Raw genomic sequence first — 22,255 nt, forward strand, 5'->3', positions numbered from 1 at the left:
AACAACGTAAACAAACATACAGTTGAAATGCTCACACCTAAGGCCAAAGAAAAATATATGTTGATTTAGGGTAACGTGACCAAAAAAGATAGGATCGGTAGGTCGGCTTTTTTTCTCCTTTTTTTCTATTTTTCTTCTTAAATTTAGTCGGTTTTAAAGGAGGTTACTTCCCTTAGTCTTGGTAGGGTTCGCAAAATGTGCCAACAGTTTTTGTGTTTTTGAGAAATGAAAAAAAACGTGTTAGGGTCGGCGGGAGAAAATAGGGTCGGTCGGGTACCCTAAACCAACATATATTTGTATTTGGCCTTACAGAATAGACAGTCACGCTGGTCTGAGTATTGTATGAACAGTTTATTCTCTCAAAGCAGCAACCATCCCATTCAAGCCCACAGATAATCCAAGCCCTTGCTTGCCTTGCAAAAGGAAGGTCACATAAATATTCGTAGAGATCCAAAGTGTCAGTAGTTAACACTGAGTGATAATAGACATATTCACTAAATTAACGTATGCTTCAATATAAGTTAACATAAACCATTTTTCTAGCACTACTGGAAATCAGTTACAAAGCCCAACAGTTAACACAACCATCAGGATTTAGTACTGGCAAACTATAGAAGTGGATCGTATTTGGTTTTTGAAACATGTGACAGTCTTGACTAATCTCAAAACTGTCGACTAAACAGAATAAACAGAACGTAGGGTGTACATGAAGCATTCATTCACACTGCGCTTGATACATGATGTATACATACAGGCTGTGGTTGCAGACTTTGGTGTGTTTTTCCGTGTTTGTGTTTAACGAAGACTGGCTTATCTTCGTAGCACATGTAGGAGTGCGGATCAAACTTTATCGCAGAGGAAGTCGATGAATTCTGAAAAAAATAAGAAGGACGATTCAAACAGGATATAAAATAAAAGATGGGAGATGGACGATGCCTCGGGTATAAATCTATTTGTGAACGCAGCTACCTAACTCTTCCTCTTATCACCAATAACGATTTACTGTCAAAGATAATCCAAGGTTTCTGGCCACCTCCACAACTTTCAAGAAGAGGCAGTTTTCTTCAAGAGCTAGATGATCGATGGTCTTCTGTGTTATAGGGTGAAGAGAAAACTCTCTCTCTCTCTCTCTCTCTCTCTCTCTCTCTCTCTCTCTCTCTCTCTCTCTCTCTCCCTCTCTCTCTCTCTCTCTCTCTCTCACTCCCCCCCCCCGGCATATACCGGAAGAATCTCACCCACCCATACTCTACCACGTAGTGACATACACGCTTCGGCAGATCTGTGGTGGCTACTCTATTGATAAGGCCAAATAAAAATATATGTTGGTTTAGGGTAACCCGACCGACCCTATTTTTTGGCACATGTTGCGAACCATACCGAGACTACGGGAAGTAACCCTCCTTTAGAATCGACTAAATTTAATAAATAAATTTGTTTTAAAAAGCCGAACTACCGACCCTATCTTTTTTGGTCACGTTACCCTAAACCAACATATATTTTTGTTTGGCCTTACACGGGAGGAGGAGGAGGAGGAAGCGACCTAAAAACTCTCACCCCCACTCCGCTATCTCTCACCTTCCACATCGACCTTTCCGTCGCCGTTGACGTCGACTGCCTTGAGGACCATGGCGACCTCGTTGAGCTCCATGTGATCCCCGATACTGCACAGTACCTCCTGCAGCTCGGTTAGGTTCATGTAGCCGCTCTTGTCGCGGTCAAACACCAGGAACGCCTGCAACACACACGCCCAGCATCAACAACGTGCCTTCTTCGTGCGCGCAGGGTTTGTTTTAAACCGGTTTTTTAATTTTTTAATTTTTTTATTTTTCATTGCTGATTGAATTTTGCAGAATGAAAATGGGGTCATTAAGTTACAAAACTCAATCAGAAAATAATTCTCAATATGCATAGAAGGCTGTCAGACTGGGTATTTAGTGTTTGTCAAAGTGGAGGGATGCTCTTGTGGCCAAATCTCAAATTTTAACTCGCCAGCCGGGCGAGTAACTTCAAGAAAGTCACTAGCCCGGCAGACCTTTCGCTGGCCCGGTACATACCACAGTTTATCTGCAGTGTTTATACTTTATATGGCTTTAAAATCCGATATTACAACCAGAAGCGTCGCATTTGATCAGAACTTTCATTGCCCAGCCAGGCCAGTTGCCAGACGGTTTCTACTAGCCCGGTGGATTTTGTGCACCTGGCGACCAGGCGGACGATTTGGTCATCCCTGCATTGTAAATTAAATTAAACAGTTCTCTTGATTACTACATTTTTCTTGTAATTACTTGATGATTTCATGTTTTGTGTAGTTCATTAGTAAGAGCTACTTTTGAAATGTTCACATGGTACTTTATGATAGTGTAATGCAGTATTGTAGATTTGTTCATACCTTATGCTATTTAGTTATTGCTAATGATTGTAATGAAACAATTTTTAAGGTCGCTATCTTTTTTTTATTGCTGAATCAATTTCGCAGAATGAAAATGGCGTAATTAAGTTACAAAACTCAATCAGAAAATAATTCTCAATATGCATAGAAGGCTGTCAGACTTTAGGTATTTAGTGTTTGTCAAAGTGGAGGGATGCCCTCACCCCAAGGTCAAGCCTGATAGCTCAGTTCTGCTTCTTCCGTAGCGGACTGGGTTCTTGCGAACGTCTCAGAGTCCAGCGAGCACTAGACTTGAGTTGGTAGAGCACTAGACTTGAGTTGGTAGAGCACTAGACTTGAGTTGGTAGAGCACTAGACTTGAGTTGGTAGAGCACTAGACTTGAGTTGGTAGAGCACTAGACTTGGGTTGGTAGAGCACTAGGCTTGGGTTGGTAGAGCACTAGACTTGAGTTGGTAGAGCACTAGACTTGAGTTGGTAGAGCACTAGACTTGAGTTGGTAGAGCACTAGACTTGAGTTGGTAGAGCACTAGACTTGAGTTGGTAGAGCACTAGACTTGAGTTGGTAGAGCACTCGACTTGAGTTGGTAGAGCACTAGACTTGAGTTGGTAGAGCACTCGACTTGAGTTGGTAGAGCACTCGACTTGAGTTGGTAGAGCACTCGACTTGAGTTGGTAGAGCACTAGACTTGAGTTGGTAGAGCACTAGACTTGAGTTGGTAGAGCACTCGACTTGAGTTGGTAGAGCACTAGACTTGAGTTGGTAGAGCACTAGACTTGAGTTGGTAGAGCACTAGACTTGAGTTGGTAGAGCAATAGACTTGAGTTGGTGGAGCAATAGACTTGAGTTGGTAGAGCAATAGACTTGAGTTGGTAGAGCAATAGACTTGAGTTGGTAGAGCACTAGACTTGAGTTGGTAGAGCAATAGACTTGAGTTGGTAGTGCACTAGACTTGAGTTGGTAGAGCACTAGACTTGAGTTGGTAGAGCACTAGACTTGAGTTGGTAGAGCACTAGACTTGAGTTGGTAGAGCACTAGACTTGAGTTGGTAGAGCACTAATAATAATAATAATAATAAATGAGCATTTTTTTTAAATTTTTTTTTTTTAATTTGCCAAGCACATCATTGTGGGGCTTTTAATCAAAAATAATTCAAGCATCCGTCTACAACGTATCCTCATTCATCCTTCAACATTTACACAATACTGAAATATCTCAATGCTAATTCATATCCTAACATCACATTCAAATCAATAGGTCTACCATATCTATACTTACTGATACACATTTTTGAAATGAGCAAAATATGATTAATCATTTTGTTTATGGGGGTTTGCAATTCTGGAGAGTATCCAAACAATACATCTTTTTCTGTTAATATAATATTTTCTCCCGTATTAACAAATATACATCTTCTAACATTTTCCCAAAACAATTTCATTTTACTACATTTCCAAAAGAAGTATTCAATATAATCAATTTCATTACAAAGACTACATAAACTATTTTCTTTTAACTTCATTTTATGCAATAAAATATTTGTGGGATAAATATTATGTAAAATTTTCCATTGGAGTAACTTTAATCTTTCTTCGCTTGTACATGCACTTGCCAGGACCCAATACTTTTCGTCAATGCAAATGTTATATTTGTGGGACCAAAATTTTACAGCGCAGGGTTCACTGGCTTTGGATTGCGTTAATATCGCACGAAATTTCTTCGGGGAAGGGTTATTTAGCATGCCCTGAAAACAGGTCGCAGGATGCTCGTCACCCGCGTCTGTGTTGTCCCGCAGTGCTCGCGCGCAGAGGGCCGTGTGCAAAGCGTTGTACTCAAACAGCCTTGTGGCGCTATACATGTATCCGACAATGGCACAAATATGTTGAAATGACACAATATTTTCGTCTATCCATACATCACGTACACAATTCACACCGGCTTCAATCCATTTATCAAAACAACACATTCTTTCTAAAAATAATATCTGCATTATTCCACAAACATTGATCAAGAATACTTTCTTTTTGAACAGGAAATAAATATCTGTTCTCAATCCACATTTTTAAAACTTGTTGCCAAAATTTTGATTTGACTCTCGTCAGACCAATAAACTTTTTTGGTTTGGCAGTTGATTTAAAGCAGCACAGCTGGCTTCCGAGAACCTCATAATAATGTCTTGGGATCAATTGCCAATTTGCAAAATCGGTTTGTTGTAACCTGGCTGCCCAACATAACAAAAAGGATGTCTGCATATCATGCATATTTATCATGTTAATACCGCCTATTTCTATGTTACTACATACAACTGTTCGTTTCACCTTTTCAAAAGCTTTACTATTTGAGTACTTCCGTTTCCACAAAAATTTAAAAAGGATAGTATTTAATCTATCAAGCACTTTTGTCGGTGCAGAGAGTGCCTGCAAAACATACAAACTGGGATATCAAAAAAGTTTTAATTACACACAATTTACCACTAATGCTTAAATTTCGTTTTGACCACATTCCAACAATTCTTTCAATTCTATCAAACCGTACTGACCAATTCTCTTCAATGTCAGAAGCAGCGATATCGTTTCTAAATATTATACCCAAAATATTTAACTGTTCTTTCCATCTTATATTACAGTATTGCTCAAGACTGTTCTTCGTGGATCCTAGCCACATTGCCTCTGTTTTATTTTCATTCAGATGTAAATTTGAAATACATGAAAACTGTTTTACTATTAACAGTACTTGTTGGAGATGAGCATTTATATAGCGCAACATCATAACTTTACAATTTACTCGACTTGAGTTGGTAGAGCACTAGACTTGGGTTGGTAGAGCACTAGACTTGGGTTGGTAGAGCACTAGACTTGGGTTGGTAGAGCACTAGACTTGAGTTGGTAGAGCACTAGACTTGAGTTGGTAGAGCACTAGACTTGAGTTGGTAGAGCACTAGACTTGGGTTGGTAGAGCACTAGACTTGAGTTGGTAGAGCACTAGACTTGAGTTGGTAGAGCACTAGACTTGAGTTGGTAGAGCACTAGACTTGAGTTGGTAGAGCACTAGACTTGAGTTGGTAGAGCACTAGACTTGAGTTGGTAGAGCACTAGACTTGGGTTGGTAGAGCACTAGACTTGAGTTGGTAGAGCACTAGACTTGAGTTGGTAGAGCAATAGACTTGAGTTGGTAGAGCACTAGACTTGAGTCATGGGTTCGAATCCAGGCTGGGACGGACACGGTTTAACTGTATGAGCAGGCTAAGAGACGGTATCCATGTTTTACCTCCGTGTTACCACAGTGGCACGTAAAAAACCTCGGTCATTCTGACATAAGTGCAGGGGGGCTGATTACACCTACACACGCACACACCAGCTAGGTAGCGCGACTCGTGTTGCTGTGAGCTAGCTATCCGCTGGGAGGAAGCTACCAACATTTCCCAGCAATGGGATAATAATATAGTAATATATGATGGTTGGCATGATCGGTGACGCGTATGTTTAACGCTCCTAGACTGCATCTAATGTTGGCCCGTTGAGGCTCAGTCGATAGCACGCTGTCTTTAAAACCAGTTGTCGCTATCGGCTTGGGTTCGATCCCCACGTTCGGCGAGGGATTTATTTCCCAGAGTCAACTGTTTGCAGACTCTTCCCGGTGTCCGTCACTGTACGTTATTCTCATCATCATGAACATTCAAACATTTACATAGAAACTAAAGACAAGACTTTAATGGAATGGAAACAGGAGGTGTTGTGCCTTTTTTACATTTAGTCAAGTTATGACTAAATGTTTTAACATCGAGGGGGGAATCGAGACGACGGTCGTGGTGTATGTGTGTGTGTCTGTGCGTGTGTGTGTGTGTGTGTGTGTGTGTGTGTGTGTGTGTGTGTGTGTGTGTGTGTGTGTGTAGAGCGATTCAGACTAAACTACTGGACCGATCTTTATGACATTTGACATGAGAGTTCCTGGGTATGATATCCCCGGACGTTTTTTTCATTTTTTTGATAAATGTCTTTGATGACGTCATATCCGGCTTTTCGTGAAAGTTGAGGCAGCACTGTCACGCCCTCATTTTTCAACCAAATTGGTTGAACTAATTTTGGTCAAGTAATCTTCGACGAAGCCCGGACTTCGGTATTGCATTTCCGCTTGGTGGCTTAAAAATTAATTGATGACTTTGGTCATTAAAAATCTGAAAATTGTAAAAAAATTATGTTTTTTATAAAACGATCCAAATTTACGTTCATCTTATTTTTCATCATTTGCTGATTCCAAAAACATATAAATATGTTATATTTGGATTAACAACAAGCTCTGAAAATTAAATATATAAAAATTATTATCAAAATGTTTTTTCGAAATCAATTTAAAAACACTTTCATCTTATTCCTTGTCGGTTCCTGATTCCAAAAACATATAGATATGATATGTTTGGATTAAAAACACGCTCAGAAAGTTAAAACGAAGAGAGGTACAGAAAAGCGTGCTATCCTTCTCAGCGCAACGAATTTTTTTTTTATCGAATTCGTTCTGTGGAAAGAGAAAGCGGCCCGGAGAAAACAGTCCGGCAGGGGTAGCAACCCACGGATAACTGCCCGGGGATATTACCCTAGCAACCTCGGATAACTGCCCGGGGATATTACCCTATAATAATAATAATAATAATAATAATAATAATTGTCAGTAAGTACTGGTGTCACATGACTGATGTGAACCAGTTGATTGGCTAATGGCGATGCGCTTAAATCTGTTAGCGCACTCTTGGAGTGCGCTAACTTTTCCACAGAGCGTATTCTTACGCCCTTTGCCAAAGCGAGACTGTACTCTCATCCTCAGAATTAATTAATGACATGTAGCTTATATTCTCCACAATACCAAATGACCATAAATTCCCTGCTTCTCAATTAAAGCAGAAGTGGGTTTTTTTCTGACAGATTGCATGTGCCTGTGCCACAGTGGCACTGATCTAAAAATAGAAGCCGCTGTGTTTCATCTCATTTTCGCTGACTTGCATAGATTCTTCTCATAATATGCCGTGTTAGTGGCATGTAACTTATCATCCACATTACCAAATGATGAGTTAGTATACAATTCCCAGCGGCTAACAGAAAACACAAGTGTTATTCTGATAACGTACACAGCATTTGGAAGACTGATTCGATCGACTCTAGCAGACTACACTGAAATACGACTGCATCAGTTCAGTAAATGAATGGTTTCCGAATTATTATTTCAAGGCAAGAACAATCGTAATCGAAAACGTGTAGGGTTCAGAACGTTCTTACCATATAATTCTGCCTTATTCGTGCAGACTCAGTGACAGTGCAGACTGCAGTGGTTCGATTGTTCTAGCCTAGCAGTAGCAGACGACATAAACCCCGCTCAGCAAATTAACATGTTGGGCAAATGTGAACGAAAAAACGATGGGGATATAATACGTGTAGGGTTCAGAGCATTCTTACCGTTCATATTTAGTATCAGACTCCCCGATGAGTGAAGATACAACACGAGATATATGCCACATTTATTTTGAAAATGTGCGAACTGTCGAGTCCTTCGCGGCGTGGGGTAGTCAATTCAAGGGGAGTCACTCCGCACAGTCTATCCATCGACGCTCGACTGAAGGTTTCGAATCGCGAATAATGAAGAGCACAGTCCTTTCTCCGAGTTCAAATGAGGTCTCTCTGAAAGATCATCACTGTTCAGCTATAACGCTACACTGGAATTTACCAACAGAAATTAAAATGCGTGTGACGAAAGCACGACACACTTGAGACACCGGCCCACACAAAAGTAGATCTGTACACGACCTGACCACACAGGTATGCCTATTCAAATGCGCGTAGCAAAGTGTGCGTTTGGAATCTTCTTTTTTCTATGGCGGTACTGACAATATCGTTATTGAAACAATCCCAGTGCACTAAGGGATTTATAGAGCAAATCTCGAAAATAATTATTGAACTCAGCGCTATGCGCTTCGTTCAATAATGAATTTTCTCGATTTGCTCTATAAATCCCTTAGTGCACTGGGATGTCTCAATAACTTAAATAATAATAATAATTGTCAGTAAGTACTGGTGTCACATGACTGATGTGAACCAGTTGATTGGCTAATGGCGATGCGCTAAAACTGTTAGCGCACTCTTGGAGTGCGCTAACTTTTCCACAGAGCGTATTCTTACGCCCTTTACCTAAGCAAGACTGTGCTCTCATCCTCAGAATTAATTACTGACATGTAGCTTATATTTTCCACAATACCAAATGACTATAAATTCCCTGCTTCTCAATTAAAGCAGAAGTGGTTTTTTTCTGACAGATTGCATGTGCCTGTGCCACAGTGCGGCTGCCACTGATCTAAAAATACAAGCCGCTGTGTTTCATCTAATTCTCGCGGACTTGCATAGATTCTTCTCATCGTGTTAGTGGCATGTAGCTTATCATCCACATTACCAAATGATGAGTTAATATAAAATTCCCACCCGCTAGCAGAAAACACAAGTGTTATTCCGATAACGTACCAGCTAGACCAGTTTGGAAGACTGACTCGATCGACTCTGTCATACGTAGCCGCACTGACTACACTGAAATACGACTGCATCAGTTCAGTAAATGAATGGTTTCCGAATTATTATTTCAAGGCAAGAACAATCGTAATCGAAAACGTGTAGGGTTCAGAACGTTCTTACCATTATAAGACTTATTACCAGCGTGCCTCGTGCGTGCAGACTCAGTCAGTGCAGACTGCATGCAGTGGTTTGATTGCCCTAGCAGACGACATAAACCCCGCTCAGCAAATAAACATGTTGGGCAAATGTGAACGAAAAAACGATGGGGATATAATACGTGTAGGGTTCAGAGCATTCTTACCGTTCATATTTAGTATCAGACTCCCCGATGAGTGAAGATACAACACGGAAATATGCCACATTTGTTTTGAAAATGTGCGAACCGTCGAGTCCCGCGGCTTCGAGTCAATTCAAGGGGAGTCACTCCGCACAGTCAATCCGTCGAAGCTCGACTGGAGGTTTCGAATCGCAAATAATGAAGAGCACAGCCCTTTCTCCGAGTTCAAATGAGGTCTCTCTGAAAGATCATCACTGTTCAGATTAACGCTACACTGGAATTTACCAACAGAAATTAAAATGCGTGTGACGAAAGCACGACACACTTGAGACACCCCACACAAAAGTAGATCTTTACTGTACACGACCTGACCACACAGTTATGCCTATTCAAATGCGCGTTGCAAAATGTGCGCTTGGAATCTTCTTTTTTCTATGGCGGTACTGACAATATCGTTATTGAAACAATCCCAGTGCACTAAGGGATTTATAGAGCAAATCTCGAAAATAATTATTGAACTCAGCGCTATGCGCTTCGTTCAATAATGAATTTTCTCGATTTGCTCTATAAATCCCTTAGTGCACTGGGATGTCTCAATAACTTAAATAATAATAATAATAATAATAATAATAATAATTGTCAGTAAGTACTGGTGTCACATGACTGATGTGAACCAGTTGATTGGCTAATGGCGATGCGCTAAAACTGTTAGCGCACTCTTGGAGTGCGCTAACTTTTCCACAGAGCGTATTCTTGCGCCCTTTGCCTAAGCAAGACTGTGCTCTCATCCTCAGAATTAATTAATGACATGTAGCTTATATTCTCCACAATACCAAATGACCATAAATTCCCTGCTTCTCAATTAAAGCAGAAGTGGGTTTTTTTTCTGAGAGATTGCATGTGCCTGTGCCAGTGCCAGTGATCTAAAAAAATAGAAGCCGCTGTGTTTCATCTAATTTTCGCCGACTTGCATAGATTCTTCTCATATGCCGTGTTAGTGGCATGTAGCTTATCATCCACATTACCAAATGATGAGTTAGTATACAATTCCCAGCGGCTAACAGAAAACACAAGTGTTATTCCGATAACGTACCAGCTAGACCAGTTTGGAAGACTGACTCGATCGACTCTGTAGCAGACAACACAGAAATACGACTACATCAGTTCAGTAAATGAATGGTTTCAGAATTATTATTTCAAAGCAAGAACAATCGTAATCGAAAACGTGTAAGGTTCAGAACGTTCTTACCATATATAAGATTTATTAGCAGCCTGCCTCATGCGTACAGACTCAGTGCAGACTGCAGTCGTTCCATTGCCCAGGTTGGCAGGTAGCCTAGCAGACGACATTAACCCCGCTCAGCAAATTAACATGTTGGGCAAATGTGAACGAAAAAACGATGGGGATATAACACGTGTAGGGTTCAGAGCATTCTTACCGTTCATATTTAGTATCAGACTGCCCGATGAGTGAAGATAGAACACGAGAAATATGCCACATTTGTTTTGAAAATGTCACTGCGAACCGTCGAGTCCCGCTTTGAGTCAATTCAAGGGGAGTCACTCCGCATAGTCAATCCGTCGAAGCTCGACTGGAGGTTTCGAATCGCAAATAATGAAGAGCCTTTCTCCGAGTTCAAATGAGGTCTCTCTGAAAGATCATCACTGTTCAGATTAACGCTACACTGGAATTTACCAACAGAAATTAAAATGCGTGTGACGAAAGCACTACACACTTGAGACACACCACACAAAAGTAGATCTTTACTGTGCACGACCTGACCACACAGTTATGCCTATTCAAATGCGCATTGCAAAATGTGCGTTTGGAATCTTCTTTTTTCTATGGCGGTACTGACAATATCGTTATTGAAACAATCCCAGTGCACTAAGGGATTTATAGAGCAAATCTCGAAAATAATTATTGAACTCAGCGCTATGCGCTTCGTTCAATAATGAATTTTCTCGATTTGCTCTATAAATCCCTTAGTGCACTGGGATGTCTCAATAACTTAAATAATGAATGAGCATTTATATAGCGCAACATCATAACTTTACAATTATGCTCTAGCAACCCACGGATAACTGCCCGGGGATATTACCCTAGCAACCTCGGATAACTGCCCTGGGATATTACCCTAGCAACCCACGTATAACTGCCCGGGGATATTACCCTAGGGCTGAGGTACATCAAGCGAAAGTGGGTGTCACCCAACTGGGTAAGAGCAAACTGCGGGGTCTGAGCTGGTGATGGCCAAACAAATCTCAATGTCAACCAATCCACCACCGCGGTAAGATTTGGCTTACCCATTGTCCTTTTGAAAAAATCCTCATGGAAATCAGGGCCAAGGTACACGAGAAAGTTACCAACCGCCTCCCACATTACGTGTGCCTCCCACATTACGTGTGCCTCCCACATTACGAGTGCCTCCCACATTACGTGTGCCTCCCACATTACGTGTGCCTCCCACATTACGTGTGCCTCCCACCCGGTTGGTAACTTTCTCGTGTACCTCGATCGGCCCTGATTTCCATGAGGTTTTTTTCAAAAGGACAATGAGCAAGCCAAATACGTGAGCTGAAAAGTCGGTCCCTCATGAGTCGACCGCTTTACATTGTGACGTACCTGTCTCAGGCCAACCTTCACTTCGTCCAACGGTGTCATTGTAACGTACCTGTCTCAGGCCAACCTTCACTTCGTCCAACGGTGTCATGTGCTTGCTGATCACATTGACATATTCGTCGTAGCTCAGGTATCCCGAATCTGAACACAAAAGCATAACTCTGCACATTACTATCAATGCATCATGAATATTCCAACATCTACAACGAAAAACAAGAGCATTATTGAATGGAAACAGAACGCTTTTGATCGATTTATCGAAATCGTTCTGTAGGAAAAAGTTATAATTCATACCAAGGCCCACTTACATAATTTGATTGAATGGTTGTGTGAAGAGAGCATTGCTTTTCTAGAGCGGGGGGGGGGGGGGGGAGGGTAGTAAGACAGATTTTTTGTTTGTTTGTGTGTCTTGTTATTGTCGCTAATTTTGCGCAAGTGGACGGTTACACTGATTTGTTTTGACACTGTTCTCTAATGCAGCAGTTTGAAGAGAAAATTACACCATACAGGGTTATACAGCAAACGTACATTTTGGATAAACGTAATTTTTGTTGTTAGAAAATGTCAATCTGCTGTGGTTGCCCGAACCTGTCTGAGAATGTCGTCACAAAGTGATATCATTCGTCTGTATATAATGAGCTTGTGCGTGCGTTCCTGTATGTTGGTAAGTGTGTGTGTGTGTGTGTGTGTGTGTGTGTGTGTGTGTGTGTGTATGTGTTCGAGTGTGTGTCTGTGTGTGTGTGTGTCAGTGTGTGTGTGTGAGAGAGAGAGAGAGAGAGAGAGAGAGAGAGAGAGAGAGAGAGAGAGAGAGAGAGAGAGAGAGAGAGAGAGAGAGAGAGAGAGAGAGAGAGAAAGGAAGCGAGAGAGACAGAGAGAGTTTGCGTTCGTGCGAGCGTGCTTGCGATAATGCGCGCTTTCAAGAGCGTGCATGCTTGCTTGGAAGTAAACACAGCATCTTAACACATTTTTGTTTCACAAAAAAGCTACTGACTATCTGTGTCAGCTTCTGCCATCATGGCGTCGATGTCTGCCTGCGTTGGGTTCTGGCCAAGGGAACGGAGCACAGGTCCGAGCTCCTCTTTGCTGATCTTCTTGTCGCCATTTTTGTCGAACAGGAAAAATGCATCCTTCAGCTCTGAGGGAAAAATACAGCATAGATACGGCATAGAAATAGCATGGATACACCATAGATACACTATATATTCACCATAGATACACCGGCACAGATACACCATAAATACACTGCAGATATACCAAAGATAGAGCAGAGATAGACCATAGATACACCATAGATACACCACAGATACACTATAGATACACTATAGATACATCACAGATACACCACAAATATACCAAAGATAGAGCATAGTTAGACCATAGATACACCACAGATACACCATATATGTACCACAGATACACCATAGATACAGGACTCTCACAGGGAATAACTCGGACAGATCTTTATTTTCACATTGGAACCCCCCTTTTAAGACCCCCCCCCCCCCCCGATTAAAAACTCCCTCCCTTTAAAGATCCCCCCCCCCCCTCGATTGAAAACTGCCTTCCCCCCCCCCCCCCCCCCATTGAAAACTCCCTCCCTTTTAAGATCCCCCCCCCCCCGGATTGAAAACTCCCTCCCCCCCCCCGATTGAAAACTCCCTCCCCCCCGATTAAAAACTCCCTCCCTTTTAAGATCCCCCCCCCCGATTGAAAACTCCTTCCCCCCCCCCCCCCGATTGAAAACTCCCTCCCTTTTAAGATCCCCCCCGCCCCGATTGAAAACTCCCTCCCCCCCCCCCCCCGATTGAAAACTCCCTCCCTTTTAAGATCCCCCCCCCCCCGACTGAAAACTCCCTCCCTTTTAAGATCCCCCCCCCCGATTGAAAACTCCCTCCCTTTTAAGATCCCCCCCCCCGATTGAAAACTCCCTCCCTTTTAAGATCCCCCCCCCCCGATTGAAAACTCCCTCCCCCCCGATTGAAAACTCCCTCCCTTGTAAGATTCCCCCCCCCCCGATTGAACCCCCCCCCCCCCCGATTGAAAACTCCCCCCCCCCCGATTGAAAACTCCCTCCCTTTTAAGATCGTGTAGTTTTAGACGTACTGTCCATAAACTCTCACAATGTACCCCCCAGACACTATCCTCTTTAAGACCTGATTTTCTCAGAAGGGGGAGTTCCACTGTAGTTCTATTTTGTTGTTGTTTTTTTTGCCGTGAAAAGTTGCCCCCCTTCCCTCCTGAACTCAATGAGGCAAGACAACTAGTTGAGCCAAGCGTTGGTATCCGCTCAAGACATGAGAGAGTAGAATTGAATTCAGTTGAAATTATTGGAACGTTTTATCCGAGACAAAACAAAAAATTAAGACCGTGTGTGTGCGTGTGTGTGTGTGTGTGTGTGTGTGTGTGTGTGTGTGCGTGCGTGTGCGTGCGTGCTTGCGTGCGTGTGTGTGTTTCTGTGTGTGTGTGTGTGCGTGCGTGAGAGAAAGAAGGGGAGGGGAGGGGGGGAGAAAGACAGACACATAGACAGCAGAATAACAGACAGATTGACAAACAGATAGACAGACAGACAGACAGACAGGCAGTCAAAGAAAGAGAGAGAGAGAGAGAGAGAGAGAGAGAGAGAGAGAGAGAGAGAGAGAGAGAGAGAGAGAGAGAGAGAGAGATCAAATCAAATCAAATCAAATCAAATCAAATCAAATGTTATTGTACGAGGGTTGTGGCAAAGGCTTAACAAACGAGCTTTTTACAACCACAGAGGCAGAAAAAGACAGGTAGACACAGAGAAAAAGAGACTCACAGACAGACAAACAGAAAAACACAGAAAAATATCGGGTATCCCTACCTTCAGCCTCCGCTTGCGTCAATCCATCGACAAAGGCCTGCACGGACATAGCAAAGGGTTGAGTGACAGTCAACCAACACACACACATATCATCAATCAAGTTCTTTCTTTCTTTATTTGGTGTTTAACGTCGTTTTCAACCACGAAGGTTATATCGCGACGAGGGAAAGGGGGGAGATGGGATAGGGGAAAGGGGGGAGATGGGATAGAGCCACTTGTTAAGTGTTTCTTGTTCACAAAAGCACTAATAAAAAAATTGCTCCAGGGGCTTGCAACGTAGTACAATATATGACCTTACTGGGAGAATGCAAGTTTCCAGTACAAAGGACTTAACATTTCTTACATACTGCTTGACTAAAATCTTTACAAACATTGACTATATTCTATACAAGAACCACTTAGCAAGGGTAATAAGTGAAGAATTTTATGGGTGAGAAAAGGAAAGTAAAAGGACTTTGGGGAGGCAGAAATAGAGAAGAAACAAGAAAAAGATCCTAATTAGGTTCACGGCATCGAGAGTGATGCGACCTTCTCTCAGAAGTTAGTAGAGAAGGCTCCCCCATCCACCACTAGGGGGACGCGCCTCTACGCCAATTAGGGGGCGCGAGGATCAATCAAGTTACCACACCTCAAAACAAACACAACAAGAAATTCCTCCGAGGTAGGAAAAACACCCCCGTCCTTACCATTCTCACTGCCACCAACTGAGAAGGTTATTTCCCTTTGACCATTAATATGTCCCTCTATAAGTCCTTGTAGAATCTTAATCCACCAATAACTCCCTAACCGTGTGTTTGACTGGTCCCAATTTTGTAAGGACCGTCTCAGGAATGTATAGAACCTGTTCACCAAGTTTGGTGACGATCGGTCCGTTCATTCTTGAGATCTATATGCGAACACAAACACACAAACACACAAACAAACACATCGACCGAATCCTATACACACCCCTATACCGGGGGTGTAAAAATCACCTAACCGAAGCCAAGTATGCCAGTTGTCCTACCCCTGCACTGGCGTTGGAATTCATGTTTGATGCAGTGAGGATTGTTCGTCAAGTGGTTATGGTCAAGTGGTTACGGTACTGCCAACACTGACCGTGAACTATTGAACTCTACTGGCGCACGTATCATACTCGTTTTTACAAATAATTAAAACTCACGGTTTTCAAATGTAAATTCGCATTTAAAAGAAAATATCAAAAAGCACACATGAAATGCTTGTCTTTTTCTCACCCGTGAAATTTCAACCAGTAACTGAATTCCTCTTTCTGCGCTGGTCATGTTGAGTGAGAATGTAGCATTTCCTAAACCCCCAAAGAAACCCAACTCCTCCCGCCCCGCATGTCCAAATATTGACATCAACATTCTTGGCCTATATGTCGTCTCTAAACAGGCGTACACGTGCATGGTAGAAGACTTCACAAGTCGTTTTTATTTTATTTTATCAAATTATTTTTTCTTGGAGGCAAAGTTCTTCTTCACCGCCACAGATCTGTAAGGAGTTTTCACGCAGAACAAGAGTCTCCTATCACTTGGACTCATACCAACAATCAATAGCGTAGTTGCATTATTTGCAACTAGGGAATTGTCGTCACGCTCATAAGAAAAATACCTATCTCAGTGTTAGGCATTTCTGTAGTGAAACTACAGGGGAAGCTACTGGAAGGGTATCTATCATGTGTTAGAGAGTACAAACTCTCAGACCATCGGAAACCATTGCCACGGTAACGTAATCAAAACTGCCGATCTCGTTTCTTGAGTTATGCACTTTTTCTTTATGATACAGGAAGATTTGTTTTGAGAATGTGAAAGCTCTTTATACACAAAGTATGCAAAAGCTCTTTGTGGGTTTTCCTGATTACAAATTTTGCTGTCAGCTCCTTTATCTCACGTTTATACAGCTGTCACCGCTCGAGATATGCAGTTTGCAACGTATAACTAAATCGAGATAGGCAGATTGTTCAGAAACCAAAGAAAGTTGTTTGCGTTTTTCTCAAAACATCAAAAAATGACATAGGCAATTATCTTATGAGCGTGACGTTGTCTTGTTTAAACAATTATTTGAAAGAAAAAAGACCAGAGAGAGGGACACAGAGAGACAGAGATAAAGACAGAGACAGAAGAAGATAGTGTGAGAGAGAGGAAGAGACACAAAGAAAGAGAGAGAGAGAGCTAGAGAGAGAGAGAGAGAGAGAGAGAGAGAGAGAGAGAGAGAGAAAGAGAGACAAAGCGAGGGGGTGAGAGAGAGCCAGAGAGAGGGGGTACAGAGACATACACAGAGAGAGTGAGAAAGAATGGGGGGCTGACAGACGGACGAACAGACAGACAGACAGACAGACAGACAGACAGACAGACAGACAGACAGACAGACAGACAGACAGACAGAAAGTCAGAATAAAATGAAAAGAAACGAAAGACATCTAGCAAGAAAGCAGAAAGGAGTGCGTTAGCACAAAGAAATCCAAGCAGAAGAGAACCCAGCGATCGCCTGTTATTTCACCCTAAGAAGGATTAAAGATTAAGATAAGCAGAATGTCATAATGCTGCACAAATCTGTGACTATGATCAAAAGGATAATTCAGACTCAGGTTGCATGCCGCTGGCCAACGCATCCGATTATAGAACATAAAGCTTTTCTGCTTCACCTGCAGTCAGAGGTCTCTTACACACTCTTTAGGTTCAGTATGGGCAGAACACCAACAGTTGAAAGTTAAAAGGACGATTTTTTGGGGGGCGTAATTCCATCTCGACAATATATCATGCGCTGTCATTCCTTTTCCATGCCATCCTGAATAAATCATCAATAAACAGCTGACAAAATATTATGTATGCAAAATATTCTGATTTTTGTTTTAATCAATTCACCAAGTCAATGCTGAAATACAGTACTTTTTGTCATTATACCCCTCAAAATTGACTCAAAAACTCCCGTTTTTGGCCGCTCATGCGCTCGACACCTGCATCAGTAAGAATAGCACAGCACATAAAATGTGGCAAGCTAGCTACAGAAAACAACATCAGTGTTCTGGGTAGAACAATAATTTGACTTTCTTGTCGTTAAAGTTGCAAAGTTTTGCCTATTGTGAGTCTTCGTAGATTTTAAATTGGGCCCTTATGTTTTTGTCCGGTCGATTTTGAGGGTACCCGTATTTGAGCGGCGGTCACGTGATCCCTGTAAAAGAAATCTTTAATCCGAAAGATAAATCAGAGAGTCAAATGAACGGCCTTGACTGGCGTAGAACGTTTAAATGAAATGACACGGGAATTAATGCTTTAATGAGGGTGCGATATTTGTTGCAATATTTGTTTGGGCGAAGTTTATATTTTCCTGCTTTCGCCCTGGCTTTTTTTAATATGAATTCTCCCACCTCTACGATTTCCATCGCCTGTTCTAGATTAACTTGCGGAGATTTTAAAAGAAAATATAATTAGGAAACAACTGAAGCATTTAGCGGTAAGCAGGTACGGTTCCGCCTGTCCCAACTGATTAAACAAATTAACCCTACTTGCCTACCCGCGCATGCCAGGCCTTGGTACCTGAGACTTAGTCTCCAATAATGATAATAATAATGGACATTTATTAATCGCCCCTTCTCACAAGAGCTCACGGCGATTTACATATTAATTTCCAAGTGCCTACCGCGCTTAATGGAGTGGGCAACTAAAACCTGACCCAAATAATGACACGCCATGCTATATGTTTAGCTAGAAGCGGGTAGGTTATCCAAAAGTCGTTCATTCCAATGGCATTAATTATATATGATACCAATGCGTTTGTTTTCCTTGGCGTTTGGCCAAAGTTTGCTTGTTCTTGCTGTAATTCTATGTCCTCTGTTAGTGTTACTCTATCCCATCTCAAGCCACCTCTCCCCCCCAAAACAAGAAATTCCTCCGAGGTAGGAAAAACACCCCCGTCCTTACCATTCTCACTGCCACCAACTGAGAAGGTTATTTCCCTTTGACCATTAATATATCCCTCTATAAGTCCTTGTAGAATCTTAATCCATGAATAACTCCCTAACCGTGTGTTTGACTGGTCCCAATTTTTGTAAGGACCGTCTCAGGAATGTATAGAACCTGTTCACCAAGTTTGGTGACGATCGGTCCGTTCATTCTTGAGATCTATATGCGAACACAAACACACAAACAAACAAACAAACAAACACATCGACCGAATCCTATACACACCCCTATACCGGGGGTGTAAAGATATGCACACCTACATGATACTAGAACTACACAGTTACACAGTACCATAGCAATTAACCCACGCCATTCAGTAACATCTCAGTTTTGCAAAAGAACAGAAAACGCTGACATACATTTCATGTTTATGTTTTTTTATTTTTATTGTTTTCAGTGAAAACAAAATCTTGAGTTTTTGAAAACAAAGAAATCTAGAAATGTCATAGAAAAACGTTTCCCCAACACGTGCCGTACATGGAGAGAGGGTGGTGATGGGGAAGGGGGGGGGGGCGGCTTACAAGTGTGTTCCACTGTATGTAACCTTTATGTAACCAGCCCCCTACACACACACACACTAACCAGCCCCCCCCTACACACACACACTAACCAGCCCCTCCTACACACACACAAACACTAACCAGCCCCCTCCTACACACACACACACACACACACACACACACAGACACACACAGACACACAGAACAGAAAACAACGAGGCAAGAAATATCTAAAAGCATTCAACTCACCATGATACAGACAGCAGTGCCTCACCCCGTGAACACCGAGTTATGTTTTCTAGCAATAACACAGCCCCTAAATCTCTTCACCTCGCTAATTAACCAACCGATATGTAACACTGTGTTCGGCGATCTTGCAGAGGCCTCGTTCACGCCGCGGCTTTTCTCAGCGCAAATGTTACCGAGGTTAAGATACGACAAAGACCAAGACGAAACTAAAACTTGTAGCAAACGTGAAATTAGGTGAGTAATTCTTATCATAATATAACATACTGTTACTGATACTTCAAATGATTTCACTTCGCATGTTTTTATGTTTTTGTGTGTTTCATGTTTGGCTGTCTAAGATCAGACAAGCCACACTTTTTCATTCACTGTTAAATAGTATGGACAATAAATGATCTTATGTATTATATCTTACTGCTGCAAAGTACTGTTTATATGTATAACCAAGATAATACCACCAGCACCACATCCACCACTAGTCTACTACTGCACTAAACATAAAACGTTAAGGAATTAGAATACCCTTTTATATCCAAGTATCTCTTATTACCACTGTTAATTAGATGAGCGAGAGTGTGCGGGGGGTGGGTGGGTGGTGAACCACTGTACATAAAGGGAAAGTTTGTGTGCGCGCCTGTGTGTGTGTGTTTAATCTAAGACAAATGTCGCCAATGTTTTTACAGAGTGACGTTAAATAAACGATTTTATCATCATCAATTAAGGAATTAACAACGAAGGGGGTCATTACTCCAGTCATTTGAGTTCAGTGAATATCTTCATAGATTTTGTGCATTATCTTCAGTTTGTTCACGACCATTGAACAGGTAACATGTTCCGGATTTTACCTTCTCTTCAAAGAGTGTTCAAAAATAATAAATGATACGAACGTTTTCCTAGGGATTGCCCTTAACCTAACTGTAACTGCTGTCTTCAAGTGACCGAGTGCCGAGACACAACAATCACCTTTGGAGGCGAAGTCCAATCAAACAGGATTGAGAATAATAGGGCTAATTTCTTAGCCCTATAACAACTGTTTTGATTACGCAAAGGAAGCCAAGAACATACAGAGAGACAGAAGTCGCCAGACCGCATCACAAACAGAACTCTACAATCCACAGGTGTCTAGCCGGCGAGCTATAAATAGCTCGCACTCAAAGGCCAACAACTCTGCAGAACCTGCTGTGAAAGGGAGACTACCGCAAACACATTCAGGTCAAGTAAGATTAACGTACGCAACATTTGAAGGGATTCTGTCAACAGATGTAGACGTTGTTAGCTTGTGTGTGTGTGTGTTGCATTTTTGTGGGGTCACTAGCACTCAATATTTGCTTCATCACAGATTTGAATTGCTGAATGCGAGAGGTGTTGTCTTCTTGGTGTTTATCCAACAGCTCGCACTGAAGAAGGTTTGACGATGAACTGTATCGGGAATCTGACTTAGACAAGAGTGTTCTGCCAGAAGGTCGACATTCCTTATTTACATTCATTTGATTTATTGTGGATCATTTTCGCCTCAACCATTGGAAATATATATTTTGCGTGTTATGTTTCGAGCATATTTGTTCTTAGATGAAAGTATTGATATCATTGTCATTTATTCCAATGATTTTCATTTGCGTGCGCGCATGTGTGTGTGTGTGTGTGTGTGTGTGTGTGTGTGTGTGTGTGTGTGTGTGTGTGTGTGTGTGTGTGTGTGTGAGTGTGTGTGTGTGTGTGTGTGTGTGAGTGTGTGTGTGTGTGTGTGTGTGTGTGTGTGTGTGTGTGTGTGTGTGTGTGTGTGTGTGTGTGTGTGTGTGTGTGTGTGTGTCTGCGCGTTTGCCCATCTGTGTGATTATAACTGTTTGTTGACAAATAAAAAGATAGAGGAAGAATGTATTAGAATTAACAATACTATACACTGTTTTACTTTTAGACCAGAAGTAATATTATATATTGTATTTAAGTATGATACACTATGTTAAATCTAATGTTTGATCTCTATAATGTATTTGTGCAATATCATTTTTGTAATATAGAAGCAGGCCTTATATTGAGGCATATTGCTGTTTTGCAAAGACCGACAAAGAATGTATTTGTTCTTGTTCTTCTGGTTCTTCTTGTAAGTATAAATTAAAGTATAGCAAATGTCTCTTGAACTTTTCCCGGTAACATTCGTTCCAAATGTGTGTTCATGCGCGCGTGCGTGCATGCGTGTGCGTTGTTACTGTGTCCAGAAATACATAAACAAATAGACTGCAAACGTTCGAAGATCAGTGACTGTAACGTTTTGTTTTGTCATATTTGAACGTTCCAACAACACACCTTTCTTTCTGTTTTTGATACTGTGTTCAGATCATAACGATCCAAAAACCTAATTGCAAACGTTGTTTCGTTGCACTTCGTATGGCTTAAAAGCTTAAACCTTCCTACTGCTCTCCGACCACTGAGGAAGCCTAAGAAGGCATTGTTACATTTAGTCCAGTTTTGATTTAAAAGCAATTTCATCTTATTCCTTGTCGGTTCCTGATTCCAAAAACATATAGATATGATATGTTTGGATTAAAAACACGCTCAGAAAGTTAAAACGAACAGAGGCACAGAAAAACCAGCGAAACCACTACACAGGCTCGTCAGTTTCACTCCGTTTTGCACAAGCGGCAGACTACGGTCATTGTAAAAAAAACAAGTCGCGTAAGGCGAAAATACAATATTTAGTCAAGTAGCTGTCGAACTCACAGAATGAAACTGAACGCAACGCAACGAAGCAAGACCGTATACTCGTAGCATCGTCACTCCACCGCCCGTGGCAAAGGCAGTGCACGTGGAATTGACAAGAAGAGCGGGGTATTCGTTGCGCTGAGAAGGATAGCACGCTTTACTGTACCTC

General features: G+C 41.8%; 1 protein-coding gene across 1 annotated transcript; it reads right to left on the minus strand.

Annotated features, from left to right (window-relative positions):
- Positions 1–332: 332 nt before the first annotated feature.
- On the minus strand, positions 333–19,523 carry LOC138980460 (uncharacterized). The gene is made up of 6 exons (XM_070353332.1): positions 19,393–19,523; positions 14,679–14,715; positions 12,828–12,971; positions 11,889–11,977; positions 1,576–1,732; positions 333–872 (listed from the first exon to the last, which is right to left on the minus strand). The coding sequence occupies exons 1-6, from the start codon at positions 19,393–19,395 to the stop codon at positions 841–843; spliced, it is 462 nt and encodes a 153-aa protein (XP_070209433.1). The 5' UTR covers positions 19,396–19,523; the 3' UTR covers positions 333–840.
- Between the last annotated feature and the right edge of the window lie 2,732 nt (positions 19,524–22,255).

This window comes from Littorina saxatilis, linkage group LG11 (assembly GCF_037325665.1).
Source record: "Littorina saxatilis isolate snail1 linkage group LG11, US_GU_Lsax_2.0, whole genome shotgun sequence".
In the NCBI taxonomy this organism is placed as follows: domain Eukaryota; kingdom Metazoa; phylum Mollusca; class Gastropoda; order Littorinimorpha; family Littorinidae; genus Littorina; species Littorina saxatilis.